The 16,940-nt window shown below is 45.3% G+C and overlaps 2 protein-coding genes across 11 annotated transcripts in view; one reads left to right on the forward strand and one right to left on the reverse strand.

Annotated features, from left to right (window-relative positions):
* The window catches only part of ZBTB33 (zinc finger and BTB domain containing 33), a 35,499-nt gene extending 26,302 nt beyond the window's left edge, over positions 1-9,197 (forward strand). For both annotated transcript variants that reach the window (XM_044764273.2, XM_070502382.1), the window contains exon 3: positions 5,882-9,197. In XM_044764273.2, the coding sequence (XP_044620208.1) occupies positions 5,882-5,893 (12 nt within the window). In that variant the 3' untranslated portion in view covers positions 5,894-9,197. The remainder of the gene's footprint in view (positions 1-5,881) is intronic.
* Positions 1-16,940, reverse strand: part of TMEM255A (transmembrane protein 255A) — a 105,309-nt gene that overhangs the window by 10,900 nt on the left and 77,469 nt on the right. For 5 of the 9 annotated variants that reach the window (XM_070502386.1, XM_070502383.1, XM_070502387.1 and 2 more), the window contains 5 exons: positions 16,283-16,372; positions 11,221-11,289; positions 9,710-9,781; positions 9,212-9,300; positions 1,386-1,548 (listed from right to left, as the gene is read on the reverse strand). In XM_070502386.1, coding sequence (XP_070358487.1) covers positions 1,386-1,548; positions 9,212-9,300; positions 9,710-9,781; positions 11,221-11,289; positions 16,283-16,372 — 483 coding nt within the window. The remainder of the gene's footprint in view (positions 1-1,385; positions 1,549-9,211; positions 9,301-9,709; positions 9,782-11,220; positions 11,290-16,282; positions 16,373-16,940) is intronic. The other 4 variants (XM_070502384.1, XM_014831355.3, XM_070502385.1 and 1 more) reach the window with 2 other exon arrangements.

Below are 16,940 nucleotides of genomic sequence, written 5' to 3' on the forward strand. Positions count from 1 at the left end.
AGCTCCCTCAGGCCCAAACTTACAGGAAATCCTTCTCCCTCTGAAGGCCCCACCTATGTTGATGCTTCCGTCACTCCTCAGTGCTTGGGCTTTCCAGAGTGAGAGGAGGGGCAAGAGAATGAGAAATCCGTGTATGAGGGAAGGAGAGAAAAAGAGACAGACAGACAGACTGGGTGTGAGCAGGGAAGGATTTCTCTGGGCTTGGGTTCACCAGCAGGAACACTCAATACTTCCAGTCAGCCAGGTTCTGCTGGGGACTTGCTGCCCGAAACTGCAGAGTTTTTTTACCCCTGTCCTGCCCCACCTTTCACTTTCCATCACTAACCCTTTTGACAGTCCAGGGTCAAATTACAAACTGCCTTTCAGGTTTCTGTTCCTCAGGGACCTCAAAATGGGACAGAAACAGCCAAGGGCCTAGGGGATATCTGCCTCATTTCTAGGGTCAAAGGAAAACCCCTTTAAGGCACAAAATAATTCCCTAAACACATGTGGGACATTCCTTTAAAGCAGTGGTACTCACCCCTGGCTGCAGATCAGAATCACCGGGGCTTCAACTTAGACCAATTACGTCAGACTTTGTGGAGGAGGGGCCCAGGTTTTCTTAAGCACCTCAGGTGACTCTATTCTATTAGGAAGCCAGGTTGACAACGGGAGCTCTAAAGCTATTATCTCCATAATTTGAGTTCAAGGTTTATTAAATAAGCAAATAAATACTTAGAAATGCTTTAAAAGCAAAAGAAAAAAGGAGCCCACTATTATGGAGCACCTACTGGGTGCTGAGTCCTGGTGTGCCTTCACAAACACACATGAATACGGAAGAGTTGAAAGGGAGGATAGGGAACGCGGGGAGGCTGATACTGAGGTGGAGGTTGAGGCCAAGACCTGGCAAGCTTAGCCTAGAAGTGGCCCTTCAAATGCAGAAAAAAAAGAGTCCAGATGCTCTTTCTGGAGAAACTCCAGGATGGAATTCCTAGGGAGAGGGAGAATAGCATTACTCTTACTTGTAGCTAAAAACCCTCTTTCTTTCCATTTCTCCCAAAGTCTGTTAGGGAAAAAGGTTTCTCCTAAAAGGGAGTGGGGAGAATGAAAGGCTACGTTTACATAACCAGTGTGAACAGGAGAATTGAGAACACTTCTCCCTCCCCAACGCGCCCCTAGAACGTGCCACAAGAACACAGGCAACCCATGGTAACAAGAAATATTTGCAGACTGATGGTATGACCTGGCTCCCTCAACTTGAGATATTTGAAGGCAGCTACACTCTTGAAGCAATTGCTTCTGATTCTTCCCTTCACAACATGGGTCCCCATTGCTCCCAACCTCCTAGCCTTGACCAGGCTCCAGATAGGGGCCTGTGTGGAATGGAAGATCAGTTCATTCCTTACCATATCCTTAAAGCCTCCAAGGACAGCGGCAGTGATGATGCCCAGGAACAGCCCAACGATGTTGAGGATGGTGGCAGACCAGAGCAGGTGGTAGAGGTGGATGATATCCTGGCAGCTGCTGACATCGATGTACTCGTAGTACCCACCAGTGATCTCCACACGGCTGGACAGGGAGAAGCACACTCTAGTCAGTCCCCAGGGAGCAGGCTGTCCCCTAGGGCTTTGGCTACCATGCAACTCAGCAAAAAGATTGGCAGGTGGGGAGCTATCATAAGGGACATCATAGCCATGAATGTGCTCGGGGAGCAAGACACTACAATAAATCAAAGTGTGATTGCTCTTTATCAAAAAAAAGAAAACCGCTCCTACCTACCAGAGAAACACATCATCACTAACACTAATCCCAGATAACATTTATTGACACTTGCTGTGTGCTAGGCACAGCATCATTTTACATATATGAATTCATTAAATCTGCACTGTCTAATAGGGTAGCTACTAGTCACATGTGGCTATTTAAATTTAAATTAATTCAAATTAAGAAAAATTTAAAAAATTCAGTTCTTCAGTCTCACCAGCAACATGTTAAGTGCTCAACAGCCACACTTCTAAGGGCCCCACTAGTGGCTGGTTACTGTACTGGACAGAGCAGATTACAGACTATTTCCGTTGTCACAGAAAGTTCTATTAGACAGTACTGCAAATCCTTACAGTAGCCTGTGAGCTTGGTACTATCACCATTCCTGTTCTATAGATGAAAAACCTAAAGCACAGAGCGGTTAGGAACTTGCTCAGGTCATAAGTGGTAGAGCTGGGATCTAAATTCAGGCTTCAAAGATTTCAGTGTTTCCTCTTTCAAAACAAAACACAACACAACAACAAACAAACAAAAAACAATGTCCCAATAAAGATCTAAGCTGAGTTGCTGCACAAAACCCGAATATCACCTCCTCAGAGAGGCCTTCCATGGCCACTCTGTCCAAAGACACCTTCCCCTCCTACCCAGCCCAGTCACTCTCTATCACATTGCTTGCTATGGATTGAATTATGTCCCCCTCCAAAATTCATATGTTGAAGCCCCAACTCCCAGTGTGACTGAATTTGGAGAAGGACTTTTAGGAGGTAATTAAGGTAAAATGAGGTCATAAGGGTGGGGCCCTAATCTGACAAGATTGGTGGCATTATAAAAAGGGGAAGAGAGAGCGCGAGATCTCTCTCTCCATACTGCACACTGAGGAAAGGCCACGTGAGCACACAGCAAGAAGGTGGCCGTCTGCAAGCCAAGGAGAGAGCCCTCCCCAGAACTCGACTATGCTGGCAGTTCGATCTCAGACTTCCTGTTTCCAGAATTATGAGAAAATAAATGCCTGTTGTTTAAGCCACCCAGTCTATGGTATTTTGTTATGGCAGCCCAAGCTGACTAACACATTTCCTTTCTTTAATTCTTCTGTAGCACTCATTCCTTACTAATGTGTCTGCTTCATTACTGTCTATCTCCCCAACTTGAATGTGAGCTCTGTGAGGACAGCGACTTGATTCGTTTTGTTCACTGTTGGGCCTGACACATAGTTGGTGCTACATAAATACCTGTTGAATTACATGAAAGTTCCTGTCCTCCAGGATGTTGCAAACTAGTTTACAAGTTCGCCCCTGGAATCTATAATGAATCTCAAACACTGCGATTCTTAAAACTAAAGTCACAACCAAATACCCTGGCATCAGGATGGTTATTACATGTGACTCCCCTGCTATAAGAACACTGAAATGAAAAAGAGAAAAATTAAAAGTTAACCTCCAGGAACCGGCCTGGTGGTGCGGCAGTTAAGTGTGCACTGTCCGCTTCGGCGGCCCAGGGTTCACCGGTTCAGATCCCGGGTGCGGACATGGCACTGCTTGGCAAGCCATGCTGTGATAGCCATCCCACATATAAAGTAGAGGAAGATGGACACGGATGTTAGCTCAGGGCCAGTCTTCCTCAGCAAGAAGAGGAGGATTGGCAGCAGTTAGCTCAGGGCTAATGTTCCTCAAAAAAAAAAAAGTGAACCTCCAAAATGAATCAGGGAGGAATTATTCACACAAGAAAGACTTTTAAACCTCACAGATGGATTTCTCTTAGGATCCTTTAAAATCAGTGTTTCTTTAAGGAATTGCAATCAGTGTGGTTACAGGACAGACTGCATCAGAATCACCTGTGTTTGTGTGTATGCGTGACTGCCTGTATGTTCAGTGTATTATTTGTGTGCCTGTGGGTGTCTCTGTGTGTGTGTATTCACCTTTGAGAAAGAGATGTTAAACATGCAGATTCCTAGGCCCAGCCCCAGTCCTACTGAATCTGGCAGAATCTCTTGGGGGGAGGCTGTAGAATCTGTGTTAACAAGCTCACTGATATTGGAGACCCATTGTTTTAAATAGTAAGCTTCCATAGTAGAATTTTAAAGGTGTTTCAATTCATCAGAATTTGAATGGGATTTCAGTATTTTCAAGAACATAGCTGAAGAGACCACCCACAAGCATACATTGTCTCCTATTAGTGGGCACTGTACTCAGTCCTGGGGATGGTGCAGGGAGGATGCCCAGATAACTTACTGCCCAAAAAAACGGCCCAGCTGTACAAAGACTATCCCCTGAAAAGGGGAGGCCTGTGTGCAGGGGTGAGTGTGGGATTGCAGGGGCACAGGAGAGGCTTGAGAGTCAGCTTCTGACTTCCTCAAATTATCTTTGCCTACCTCCTAATTCACTGAAGACAGGCTAGTAGTACATATGGCTAGGCGGTATGGCATAGCAGACTCTGGAGTTGTACTGCATTTGAACTCCGGCTCTGTCACTTATTTGCTGACTGACTCTGAGTAACTTTCTTAACCTCTCTGAGCCTGGAGGATTTAATGAGAGAATGCATGAAAGCAGTACTCCAGCACATTATAAGAGCCCCCAGCAAAACTTGTAGCTATATTTTTTTCCCTTCTAAGAGCTAGTCTCTGGACATGATTCAAACCCTTGAATCTTGTTCTTAAAGGCATTAATGCTTTACTGTCACAGACCACACCATGGAGATAGGTTAGTAGTTTGTTTAAAATACTCAGTAATTGTAGAGAATATACGTTTGGTTTCCGTTTGAGCAGGTTCAGCAGCTATTGAAATACTTTTTACTGAAGTGTGAAGCAAAAGAATGCTCATACTTAAATCTGGTTTAGGGCTTAGCAAATTAATGCGGTTTGTTTCTGTTTGAGATTCATGATTCCATTTGGTTCAGTCTCTGGGCAGAGCTTCCTCTGAAACTCCATCTTTAGCATTCTCACTGCTCCCACCCTCAAGCCTCCATGACTGCAGGGCCCTCCTGCCAGACCCCACCATTGCCTAATTAAGCTTCCTAACATATTTTTAAAACTAAGTCATTCATTTAATCAAAACCCTTCAATGGCTCCCCATTACCTTCTGGGAAAAGTGTCCAAATTCCTCAGTCTGTCATAATCTGACTCCAAAATGGACTCCACATTTCAACTAGGCTGCAGTCCTCAGAAGCCCCACATTGGCCGTGCTAGGTACTTATTCCAAATCTTTGCCCAGATTTCTCTCCCTGCATGGAAGATACTGCCTTCTGTTTTCTGCCTGTCCTAATCTCTCCCACTGCTCAAAGCTTCAATACTCACCTCTCTACTGCCTTCTTCAGGGACTCCAGTGCCCATTCATTAGCTTTCCCCTGGACTCCCACAGCCTCAGACAGTTTGTTCTTCTTAGTTTGGCACTTTGTATGTCAATAATTCAGTAATTTATTTAATCCAATGTTTACTGAGTGCCTACTCAAAGCTGAGTACAGTGCTGGGTGCTGAAGCTACGACCAAGGCGAAGGCGGACATGATGTCTCTGTCTAATTGTAACTTCCTAAGGGCAAGGGTCATCTCTTATACTTCTTTTATGTCTCCCTCACTACCTAGTACAGTGGTAGAAACATTATAGGTCATCAATAGATACTTGGTGAATGAGTAATTGAGTTCAAAGACTGATCATTGCATTGATCATGAGATTGATTACCCAATATGGGCTTTCACCCCCTTGCTCTCAACTTACTGGGTGTGCCTGGAGAAACAGATAACCTTTCTGTGTTTCAGTCCCCATTAACAAAGTAGGAGGTAACAGATCTTGAATAAGGCAGAAGGGCATCCTTCTGCTTTTCAGTAGGGGCCTGGAACCATTCACCAACTCTTGGTGGACAGGCAGTGGCAATGGACAACCTCTGTGTACATCTCTCTCACTATATGTATTCTGTGTATCAGTCTAAAACCCCCTCCCCACAATCCCCCCCTGGTAAACTGAATTCCTTAAGGGCAAAATTATGTTTTATTGATACCTATTCTTCTAGAACAGTCCCTGGCACATAGTGGGAGCTCAATAAAAGTTTGCCAAAGGGAGGAATGAATGAAAGTAAGCTATCATCTTTCATTTTATTACCAGCTGAAGCAGTTCACAAACCACCTCCCATTTCCTTTCATTTCCTTTAGGTCACACACTGAAAACCAGTGATATTGACTTGACCTCTCAAAGCTGAGTGAAGTACTCTGAAAGGCAGCTGCTGAGGAGCTGTGTCCTCGAGAAAGCCACCTTCCTGCACAAGGCTAAATGGAATCATCTAAGTTCGGCATTAAAACCTCACTGTCCCTGACGTCAAAGAAGGTCTGCGGGTTTGTGGGGACAGTAGAAGCTCTGTTTCCGTAGCACTGTACAAATGACTGCCTGATGTTTTTGTTCCCACTTTTTTTTTTCTTGGCCTCCTTTCCAGGAAATGGACTGGAGGAGCTGGCAATTGATTAAAAATAGGCTTCGTGTGAGGAAAACAAATATGCATTCGGCAAAATTAAAGTCTCTGTGCCTCAGAAAGCTTGTTGCTAGCTATATTTAGGCCTGGAGTTTAGGTCTCTCCGGTGCCGGCTGGAAAAAGCCTCGGGTCAAGGAAAATCTTTTCCCTCTATTGTAGGATTGTCGCCTTTTAAGTCTCACGGCCTTGGTTTATGACTTAATGGGATTGTTTCCTGATGAAAAGCTCAAGTGGCTTTGCCCTTGAATCTTAGCACTACAGACTTGGGAACAGCCTTGCTTGCTGCCCAGGGCTGGCCTCCAAGCATCAGGTACGCAAGAAACTTTTCCAGGCTTGAAGATCTTTAGGGTCAGTGTCCCCATGACCCCTCTTAGTTGCCTAGTCCAATATTTTATTTTCCTGGTAAAAAGGATGTTCCTCTTTTTGTTCCTTTTCAACAAATGTTACTCCCTTTTCATCAGGTCTTTACTCATGCCCAGTCCTGTGCTGGGGCCTTGGGATATAGATAAGATTAAGTCATGTTCGCTGCCTTTAGGGAGCCCAGAGTTTAGCACAGCACATCATAAAATTCCTTTAGAGCCTTGAAGACAATACTGGCATAACTTGCTTTAAGAAAAGAAGAAAGTCAGTTATGAAGTTCAGATTGACAGGAAGATAAATTGGGCTTGAGTCTCCACTTTCAGAAAAACATTCACCTGAGGGCTCAGCTAAATGGAATTTAAAGTAGGATATAGTTTGTTCAAACCTTCAGAAACATACCTAATTGCAGAGAGAAGGTGTGTTTGTAAGGAATCACTTAGCCCTCTCAGCGAGCCTCCTCTCTCCTTCTCTGATCTCAGGCCTGTTTCTGGCCAGCTCCCAGCTCCCGCCCCAGGAGGCCATGAAATGGGAAAGGAGAGGGGAGCAGGCCAGAGGAGGCGGGAGAGCAGTAAGAAGAATGGAGGACCATGTCAAGAGGAGAGGGGAGGTAAAAAGAGAGGGAAAGACAGAGCAGGGGAGGGAGGAATAAGGGGAGGCAAGAGGAAAGATAGCAAAATAACCCTAATTCCCCTAGGACCTATTTTACATTCCTTTGATCATTTTGGAAGGATGGGCTCAGGAAGTGCAATTACAGCCAGCTCTCAGTCACTGCTGCTAAGGAGGGAAGTCCTTTACAAGTGTTAGTTATTATTACAACATGAATAATTGAACCTCCCAGATAATCCCCAAATCTCATTTGAGTCTTTAAGTTGACTTCCTCCGCTGCCAGACCTTTTCAAGAAATGAGACTGGTGCTAGCGAAGAAGGTAAAGGACTGGTGTGAGTTCCCACTCCTTTCCTCCCTGCCTACAGTCAGGTCTTAATCCTCAAACCAGAGGATCCCTAATACTGAGAGTAGGGAGAGTGGGTGAGGAGGGGGCCGTATCCATCTAACCCCTTTCCGTCTAGCTCCATCCAGGCCCTTCTACCAACTCCTCCCGTCCTCCCTCCGTCTCCTGGCCCTCAGCACTCCCGCACTGAGAGTCTAAAGAAAACATGTGCACGAGCAGGCATTGGCTGACACATCCCACAGGCAGGGCTGTTCACTTATGCTCTGCATCACCTGCTCTGTGACGCATGACTGTTGATTCCACCTTTTAAATTGCTCTTAAAGGTATTCCTTGCTTTCTATTGTCCCCAAACCAAATTAATCTAGGCTTCATCCTCTTTGGCCTGGACTCTTACAGTGGTCCCCCAGCTGCCTCCAGTCTCTAACCACTCTCAAATCCAGCTTCCATGCTATACCCTTCAGTGGCTCCCAACTTCTTACTGGGTCAAGTCCAAAGGCATTCCTATGGCCAGTGAGCCCTCCATGATCTGACCTGTGACTACAGCTCTGCCTCAGCTCCTACTACCTTGTATAACTACCCCTTTATATAACTACGCCCACCTCACAACAGCTGGGAATACCCTCCCCACCTCCATGCCCTTTCAATTTGTTTCCTAACTCCCCACTTATCCTTTAAGTTTCAGCTCCCACATCACCTCCTCCTTGACACTGTTCCTCCAGCAATTCTGACTTTCAGTCATTTGAGTCGCCAGTGTCCCCAGTATATCCACTGGTTCCCCACCGCATTTATCACACTGTATTGCAATCAATTGTTCAAGTCTGTCTTCCCTACTAGTCTATGAGCTCCTCAGCAGTAATCTCTGTATTCCTAGTACCTAAATATGTTTTGAAAGAAAGAATAAATGACATTTTAACAATTAGAGGGCAGAGAGCCAGAGTGGTTGTAGCAGAACTAGCACCAAGCCTGCTCCTGCCTCAGGGCCTTTGCACTTGCTATTCCCTCTGCTTGAAACACTCTTTCCCCAAGTATCTACTTGGGTTGCCCTCTCACATCATTCAGGTCTCTGCACAAATGTCACTTCCTCAAAGAGGCCTTCCCAAGCTACTCTATCTAACATAGCATACACATTCCTCACCTTGGCACTATCTATCTTTTTCACTTCATTTTTTTTCAGAGCTTTGATCAACAATTGGCAAATTATATATTCATGTGTTTATTTTCTGCCTTCCCTAATAAAATATAAGCTGTGTGAGGGCAAGAACTTTTGTTTTGTTTGCTGCTGAATCTCCAGTGTCTAGAACAGGGCCAGGCACAGAAAAAGTGCTCAATACCTATCTATTTGTTAAATGTTGTTGAACTTGGACTTAGAGAGAACTGGGTTTGAACCCTACCTCTACCATTTTCAAGTTCTGTGTACCCTGTGCTAGTTTTCTGTTTCCTCTGAGCCTCACTTTCATCATCTGTAAAATGAGGATAATAATTCTACATACATCATAGGTAAGAATTAAATGAGATCAAATATTTGAAAGCACTTAGCATGATGCCTGACACAGAGAAGGCAGGTAATGCATGTTAGCTGAAATCTGTTGACAGACCAATGTCTTCTACTTCTCTGATCCCTACCCTGTACCCTTCCCCTATCCTAGCCCTTCTAGTGCCTATTGTGATCAAACCACTATTCTCGTGTCTGCGGGTTCAGCACTTACTTGCCGCAGTTGTAGAGGTCACAGCAGAAGCAAGTGTTTCCCCGAATGCGAGGTGTGCAGAATCCACGACTGAGGTGAGGGCAGTTCACCTGAGGGCACACAACAGTGCGGAAATTAGCTGGCACTGGAATGGGAGGCAGGACCCTCTGGGACTGCAAATGTGAGTTAGTGACTGATGGAGACAGTAAGGATGGCTGTGAAATGAACACACCAACGCATGAGAGGGATGGGGCTGGGCAGGGGCTGGCTGATCTTGTGCATGAGTCAAGTCACTGTGTAGCTGGGCTTGCGTCCCGCCTCAGCTGCAACCCTCAGTGCCCCATCCCTGAAAGGTGGAGATGGAGAGGTGGAAGGATGGATGGAAGGACGGACGGAAGAACAATGGATGGTAGGAAATAAGGATACGAGGGGAAGGGGAATCTGGGCACAGGAAGAAAAGGGCTCAGGTGGGAAGGAAGACAGAGGGACCATCACATGCACTCTGAAGTACAATAGTACCTCTCTAGCTGCCTGGGTAAGGTTCCTCATAACCCTCGCGGAAGGAGAATTTTTGGTTGAGGAACTTATGACCTTATACAGGAAAAATAGGGTTAGGGGGACCAGGGTTACAAGTGAACCTATGGAAGTCATTAATATTTTTACAGTCACCAAGTTAACACAAGAAAGCGATCAAGACGAAATTCAAGAGAATAGCAATGACATTTTACTCATCTTGAGTTTGCAAAAATATTTTTAGATTAGTTTCCATTTACCATCTTTTACTTGTAAGAAATTTTCTACGCTCTCTTCCCCATATGGATGCAATGAAGTGCTTGTAAATTTGTTTTGCTGTGTCGTAGAGAATATTCATGGTAAACAGGCACTTTTTTCTATATTGCCTCATTCATCCAAATACTGACTGCCTTTGGTGCACACACGTTTCTACCCCTCCCTCCTAACCCAAGGATAGCTAGAAAAATGGTAAGTTTGTGACTGGGGAAAGAGAAAGAGGGTAAGTGGATGGCAGAGCCATAGTAGAAGCATTCGTTCCGATGCCTTGGGAGTAGGGCCATCGCTCTGCCTAACTCCAAGGGCACCATTCACGTTATAGTTTCTGTAGAACGGCTTCCCCTGAAGTTGTGCAATGCAGAGGCCATTTTATATCCACTTGCCTCTCTTTTCTCCCAATCACAAGTTTACCATTTTTCTAACTATTCTCAGGGGTGGAGGGGTAACTTTCAACCTGAGGTTAATAGAGTACCAAATTGTCAAGGTTCCCAGAAGCACACAGTAAAGTTTCATAGTAAAGGGATCTCTGGGTTGGGGAGGGATTATTGTGTACTGAAATGAAAGCTCTCCGAAAGCACCTGCAGCCGTGCTTCACCTCACTGCCCACTGCCTCTCGTTCTGCATGAGGTGAAACAGAACACAAGGAGAACTGTGTGGGGTGGGAGCGAGATGCTTTCATGTGCCCCCTCAAGCAATATCACACTGGCCTCATTGAGGTGTCATGAGAGGGGCCAGGCTGGCAGTCCGAGCCTCCCCAGAGCCTCCAAGTGGACCAATGGTAACTTCTCAACTACCTTCATTTGGCTTCCTGATCCCTCCTGCATGTGGGGCTCAGGCTCTGCCTCCCTTGTCCCGGCCTACTGCCTTGGTGGGGCTCCCACTTTTCTTCCAGCTGGGCACTGAGCCCAGGCAACTGAACCATCAGGCACAGAGACAGGGGAGGGGCCTGCCTTGTGGCCTCTGCACTCTCATTTGTCCCTCTTGGGATCAAAGCCACACACTGAGAGGCTGCCTGCTGGGGTCAGAGGGGCAGCCTGTGGCCACAGAACAAAGTAAATCTGATTAGGCCTCATGAAGTTCCAACCTATGACCATGGCCTGTGCTCTGACCTACTGAAGAAATCAACTACAGATACCTAGCAGCAAGCCTTAGGCGCATGAAAAGGAGTAAAAGAAAGGGAGTTTCAGGCAGAATAGTAGATTTTCCCGAAAGGTAAGACATGCAGCCTCATTCTGGCTCACCTCCTCAGCTTCCTTCTGGGATGTCTTGGGGACATAGTGGCACCGGTTAGCGTAGAGTGGTTTCAGATCCTGGAAAGGGAAACACCAAACCGAAGGGGTTTTGGCCTTGGGAAATAAAGCAGCAAGTGCTCTGCTTGGTAATAAAAGATTTGAACACACACACACACACACACACACACACACACACACACACCAGAGCAGGCAGTAAGTTGGGTTAATTTCTGAAAGTTGCCCACCTAGGGAGCCTGCAAATGTGAGGATCAGATAAAAATGTTCTAATAACTGCTTTCTATTGGGCAACTTGGTTATGAGAAATTAGGAAATTGATTGAGAAATAGGTTTCTTGAAATTTCCTCTCTGGTTTTCTTTTATTTCTAGTCTTTGTCTTCTTGCAGAGTCCCCAGGGAACACGATTCAAAATTCCAGGTTATGGCAACATCGCACTCCCATATAGAGGGAGCCCAGCTCCAACAATGAGGTCTCATTATCACCTGGGGACAGGGCCAGGGCTGGCTGACGTGTACTCCCTGCTGTCATTGCTACAGCTTTTCCAGAAGGAAGAAAGCCTGAGGAAGCAAGCCCCAGGGGGATAGGCAACTACTGAGATTTTAACTCAACTATGAGCCATTTTCACTCAATTATGCAGATGAGATAGACAGTGAACTCCAAAAATACTGCTAAAGCCCAGAAAACTAACATGGGGCTCAAGGACAGTTGATTTACCCTGCTGGCTTGGCCAGCTTCCTGGTGAGGGAGCTCGCAGGCCGGGGGGTTGGGGTAGAACAGACAGACAGAAGCCAGTGCTACCTGGAAGCTTGCAGGCAGGGGATGTTGTTCGCTCTCAGGGTGACACTAAACATCCCCCAAGCGGTAGAGGGCTTCAGCCAAAAAGCAGGTTAGGGCAGGACAAGCAGTTTATGCAAACTGACCTTAGGGGTTTGACCAAGGCACCCTGGCAGAAGGAGTTTACCTATTGCCCCCCTCCCTCCTGCCTCCACTTCTCCGCCACTTCCAATAATCCTAGTGGCTGCTTTTTCCCCGCACATGGGATTCAGCATCTCCTCTACCTGGCACCCGAATGCCTCCTGCCTCCCAGCCTGCTGCCCCATCAAGGACCTAAAACTTTCTATCATCTGCTTCTACATGAACCTCCTGGCTGCTCAATGTTCTGAAAGTACATTGCCCTATTGGCTTAGCCTGGAGTCAGGTTGGAAAGGAATGAGGGTTCTCATGTTCACACCCGGCAAAGTTTATTTTCTACGTTTGGGGAATGACAGAAGTCATTTTTATCCTGAGGAAAGGGAGGCTTGACGTGCTGGTCATAGCTCTCCTGACCTCCTGGTTCTGCAAAAAGCATCCGGTCACCAACTGCCCTAAATGAAGACAGACATGTGTGATGGTTGCCCATTTGCTGCCTCTAGCTACTGGTCTGCATTAAGATCCCAGAGGAGGAACACACCCGTGCAAGTGGGAGGTAGGAAAAGGTCACTCAGCCAGGGTTCAGAACCTTTTTAATCTAAAGGGCTACCAACGTTGGAGTGAAGGGCTGGAAATGGAAATTGCCTTATGTTGAGTGTCTACCCTCTTAGGGCATTTCATACCCATTATTTCATATTTTCCTCATGCTAACCCTGAGAGGTAGGTTACTATTATATCCATTTGGAAGAGGAGAAACTGTGGTATAAGGAGGTAAAGTGACTTTCCCGGCTAGTTAATGGCTATATTAGGGAGAGAGGAAAGGAAGGAAATCAGAGACAAGAGGAAGAAGGAACAAGATACATTTAGAGGGATGTGTAAGAAGGTAGGTTTTGAGAGGAAGCTCATATGCCCTTAAGCCAAAGGACAGGACAAGATGATATTAAAGGTCCTCAACAACAGAAAAGGCTGGTTTTAACCCATCCAAGTGGTGCTAGGGTCCAAATGTGCCTTTCATTTAAACCAGCCAACAGATATCACCATAGATTAATAAAGTTTCCTTCCTCAAAACTCTCTGGGTGTCAGTAAGGACTGGCAGATGTCTTAGAACAGGTACAATGTAAGCAGAAAGTTTTCCTAAAGATTCATCCAGCCTTGCCCCAAACTCCTGAATCAAATGCTCTACAGCAAGCCGCTAACTGCAGGAGGTACGGAGGGCCTGGAGTCAGAGGCAGGTAGGTGGTCATTAGAGGAAACTTCCAGTAAATATAACTTGGATTTTTCCCCATCACCTTTGCCTGAGGCCAGTGATCAAAAGCATTAGGAGTACCAAGGAAAAACAAATCAAAACCACAATGAGATACCACTTCATATTCACTAGGATGGCTAGAATGAAAAACTCAGATAATAACAAGAATTGGCAAGGATGTGGAGAAATTGGAACCCTCATACACTTTCAGTGGGAATGTAAGATGGTGCAGCCACTTTGGAAAACTGTCTGGCAGTTCCTGAAAGGTTAAACATAGTTACCACATGAACCAGAAATTCCACTCCTAGGTATATACCCAAGGAAAATGAAAATGTCAACACAGAAACTTGTGCATGAATGTTTATAGCAGCATTATTCATAATAGCCAAAAGATAGAAATAACCCAAATGTCCACCAGCTGGTGAATGGACAAATAAAGTGTGGTATATCCATACAATGGAATATTATTAAGCCACAAAAAGAAATGAAGCATGCTACTACGTGGATGAACCTTGAAAATATTATACTAAGTTAAAGAAGTCAGGTGGGAAAAGACCACATATTATGTGATTCCATGAATATGAAATGTTAATTAATATAGGGAAATCTATAGAGAAAGAAAGTAGATTAGTGGTTGCTTAGGACTGGGGGAATTGGGGGATAGGGTGGTGATAGCTAAAGGGTATGGGGCTTCTCTTGGGGATGATGAAAATCTTTTAAAATTGACGTGGTGATAATTTGCGCATAACCATGAATATACTAAAAACCACTGAATGTACACTTTAAATGGGTGAATTATATGGAATGTGAACCACATCTCAGTAAAGCTGTTAAAAAAACATTAGGAGTGGGAGGAGGAGGGGAAAAAGAGGAAGCCATTTTAGCTCATGATGTCATCAAAATCTACTGTAGGCTTCTTGGCCACTAGGCCTGTGTTGCCATGGAGACTGCCTCAGAGTGAATACTGCCTGTCAAATGGGAGTAATAATGCCTGGCCTACTTGTCTCACAGGATTGCTATGGGTCTGGAATGAGATAATAGATATGAAGGCACATTGCAAAGCTAAATGCACTACACAAAAACAGGGAATTATTGTTATTAAGATGACTCCTGTTGAATACAAAATAGCATGCATACTATAAGTGACTGCAATCATGCTACAAGAAAAGGTATACATTCCGAGGGTAACAAGCAAAAATGATAAAAATTGCTATATTAGTGTGGTAGGATTGGGGATGTTGCAAGTTTGTGACGTGTCATTTGCCTTTTTAAAAAGAAAAAGATGGCAGCTCTCAACCGAAATCAGAAGGGATAGGTCTGATATAGGGTCCTACATTTATGTTCCTGGCCCTGAAAGGAAATTGGACACCCCTTACTTTCCCCTGCCCAGAAATTATCGCCTGAGATATCATTTCAGAAATTGCTTGGGTAGCAACACTGACCATGTGAGTTCCTCTGATCTTGGCAAACAAGGGACTGACCCTTATGTCTTGGAGGAAAGTCCAAGAACAAGTTGAAATTGAAATAATAATGTCGCAAATCATCCTTCTCCAGATCCAACCATACCTATGACACTCCCTTAGGATGACCTGCACTATTAGCCAATGACTGAAATGGAATATAATATCACTGATCCACAGAAAATTCTCATAATACAATTTTGCTTTAACTCAATTGTTTTAGAAGACAAGAAATTTCCAGCGAGTTCATGAGATGTTTTCATTTTTAATGTTGGTCCAGTTGGAATAAAATGAGTATTTGTGTTTGTTCTGGGGGCTCAGTAAGTTGTGGTAGCTCACTCTTGATTTCGGTCTGTGGGCCAGATCAGGGCTACGTTATGACTTCCCTGGGACTTAGGCATTTTTGCCTTTGTGGGCCCTTTCTCCATTAAAAGATATTGAAAATTATATTTTATTTATTTTAATTAGATCTAATGACTGTATTGGGTATAAAGACAAATATATTTATATTCTATGAGAAAGTTTTTTTCAATCTAAAAGTTCATCATTTTTCTTCTGATTTGAAAAGAAATGATAGTATTTTTATGGGACGCTGAAAGTACTATGGGTTGTAGGCACTGTGCCTATTGTGCCTAATGGAGAAGTCAGCCCTAGGCCAGAAGTCTGAAATAGTATGAAATGGAAAGCACTGGAAAAGGGGTGAGGGCTCCTGTGGACAGCCACATGGGAATGCTCTGAATCCCAGGCTTCCCCAGAGAAGAGGCCAGGTTTGGGTTTCAGGAGTAAAATGGCCTTTCTCAAGGCACAGCTTCTCCAGAGTAGGAAGTATTTGGCACCTTAACTCCAGGACTGGGCTCTGAGCGGAGGCTTCTAGCTCTGGGGCTTTCTCTGGACCCCAATCACATCACTACTATCCAACTACTGTCGTAGGGAGAGCAAAGTTCAGGTATCTGAGAAAAGGTGACTCTCTCCTCATGGTCTGCTCTTGTTGCTGTTGAAGGGGAGAGAGGTCAGCTATTGAAACCTTCAAGGCTCTCAGGAAGTCATGTGGCTTCCTGCTCCTCTCTCCCTATCTCCTCACTCCCAACATCAATTCAAAGCCATTCCCCTGGCCCCAATGACCTTGTCTTTGCCTTTCCGAATATCACCCACATGTCAAAGGCTTAGCTCCAGCCCTACGACCTCTGGGAAGCCTGCCCTGACCTCTGGAGTCCAAGATAAACCACTCCGGCTTTTAGAGTTTTTACCCTGAGCTTAGACCCAGTTCTCTAGATGCCTGTGTGTCCATCAGTGCCCTCATCTTCACTGTATGCTCCTGGAAGCAGGGATGCTGTCTTTTCCTTCTTCTGTACCCCTCACAGCACTTAGCACATATCCAGTACATACTCAACGAAACTTTGCTGTATTGCACATTTACTTTAACCCAGAAAATACTCACAATGTGTCTGGCAGCAAAGACTCCATCAACTATGGCACAACAAAAGGCTGCAATCACACCAAAGCTGATAAAGACGATAGAAGCCACCAGCTGTGGGGGGGAACAAAACAAAAGTGTCTGTTAGCCTTCCACTCTTGCTGCTTCTGGAGACCAGGCAATCCCCAAGAGACTGCCAGCCAAAGCAGAACTCTGGCCTGCCACTCCATGAGGATGCTCTTTTCAGTCATGCAGGATGAGTGGGAGTGGGCAGACGGGGAGACAGAGAAGGGGCCACTGGAGCACTTTTACATTTTCAGGGCAAGCTAAGAAATTGACTCCGTGAATCTGTGAGCGCCAAATGTAGAGGAGGCTTGCTGGTATCCAGCACGCTGTCCGTGGAGGAATTTGACTCTTCCAATTCTCAGACTCGGAAAAATTCTGGACCTTTGACATCATGTAATCCAACCCCCTATTTTATTTATTGTAGAATTGGAGGCTCAGAATGGGTAAGTGGTGTGCCCAGGGTCACCATCTAGTCTACGGAAGAGCCTGGTGCTCACCAACTCGTCGTCCAACGTTCTCCTAAATCCCTCATACCACTACTTGATGGCGTAGTGGGCACTATGGAGATAGGAATGATTCTGAGGTCCCACACAACCCAACATGCCTTCTGCATTGA

Source organism: Equus asinus, chromosome X (assembly GCF_041296235.1).
Source record: "Equus asinus isolate D_3611 breed Donkey chromosome X, EquAss-T2T_v2, whole genome shotgun sequence".
NCBI lineage: Eukaryota > Metazoa > Chordata > Mammalia > Perissodactyla > Equidae > Equus > Equus asinus.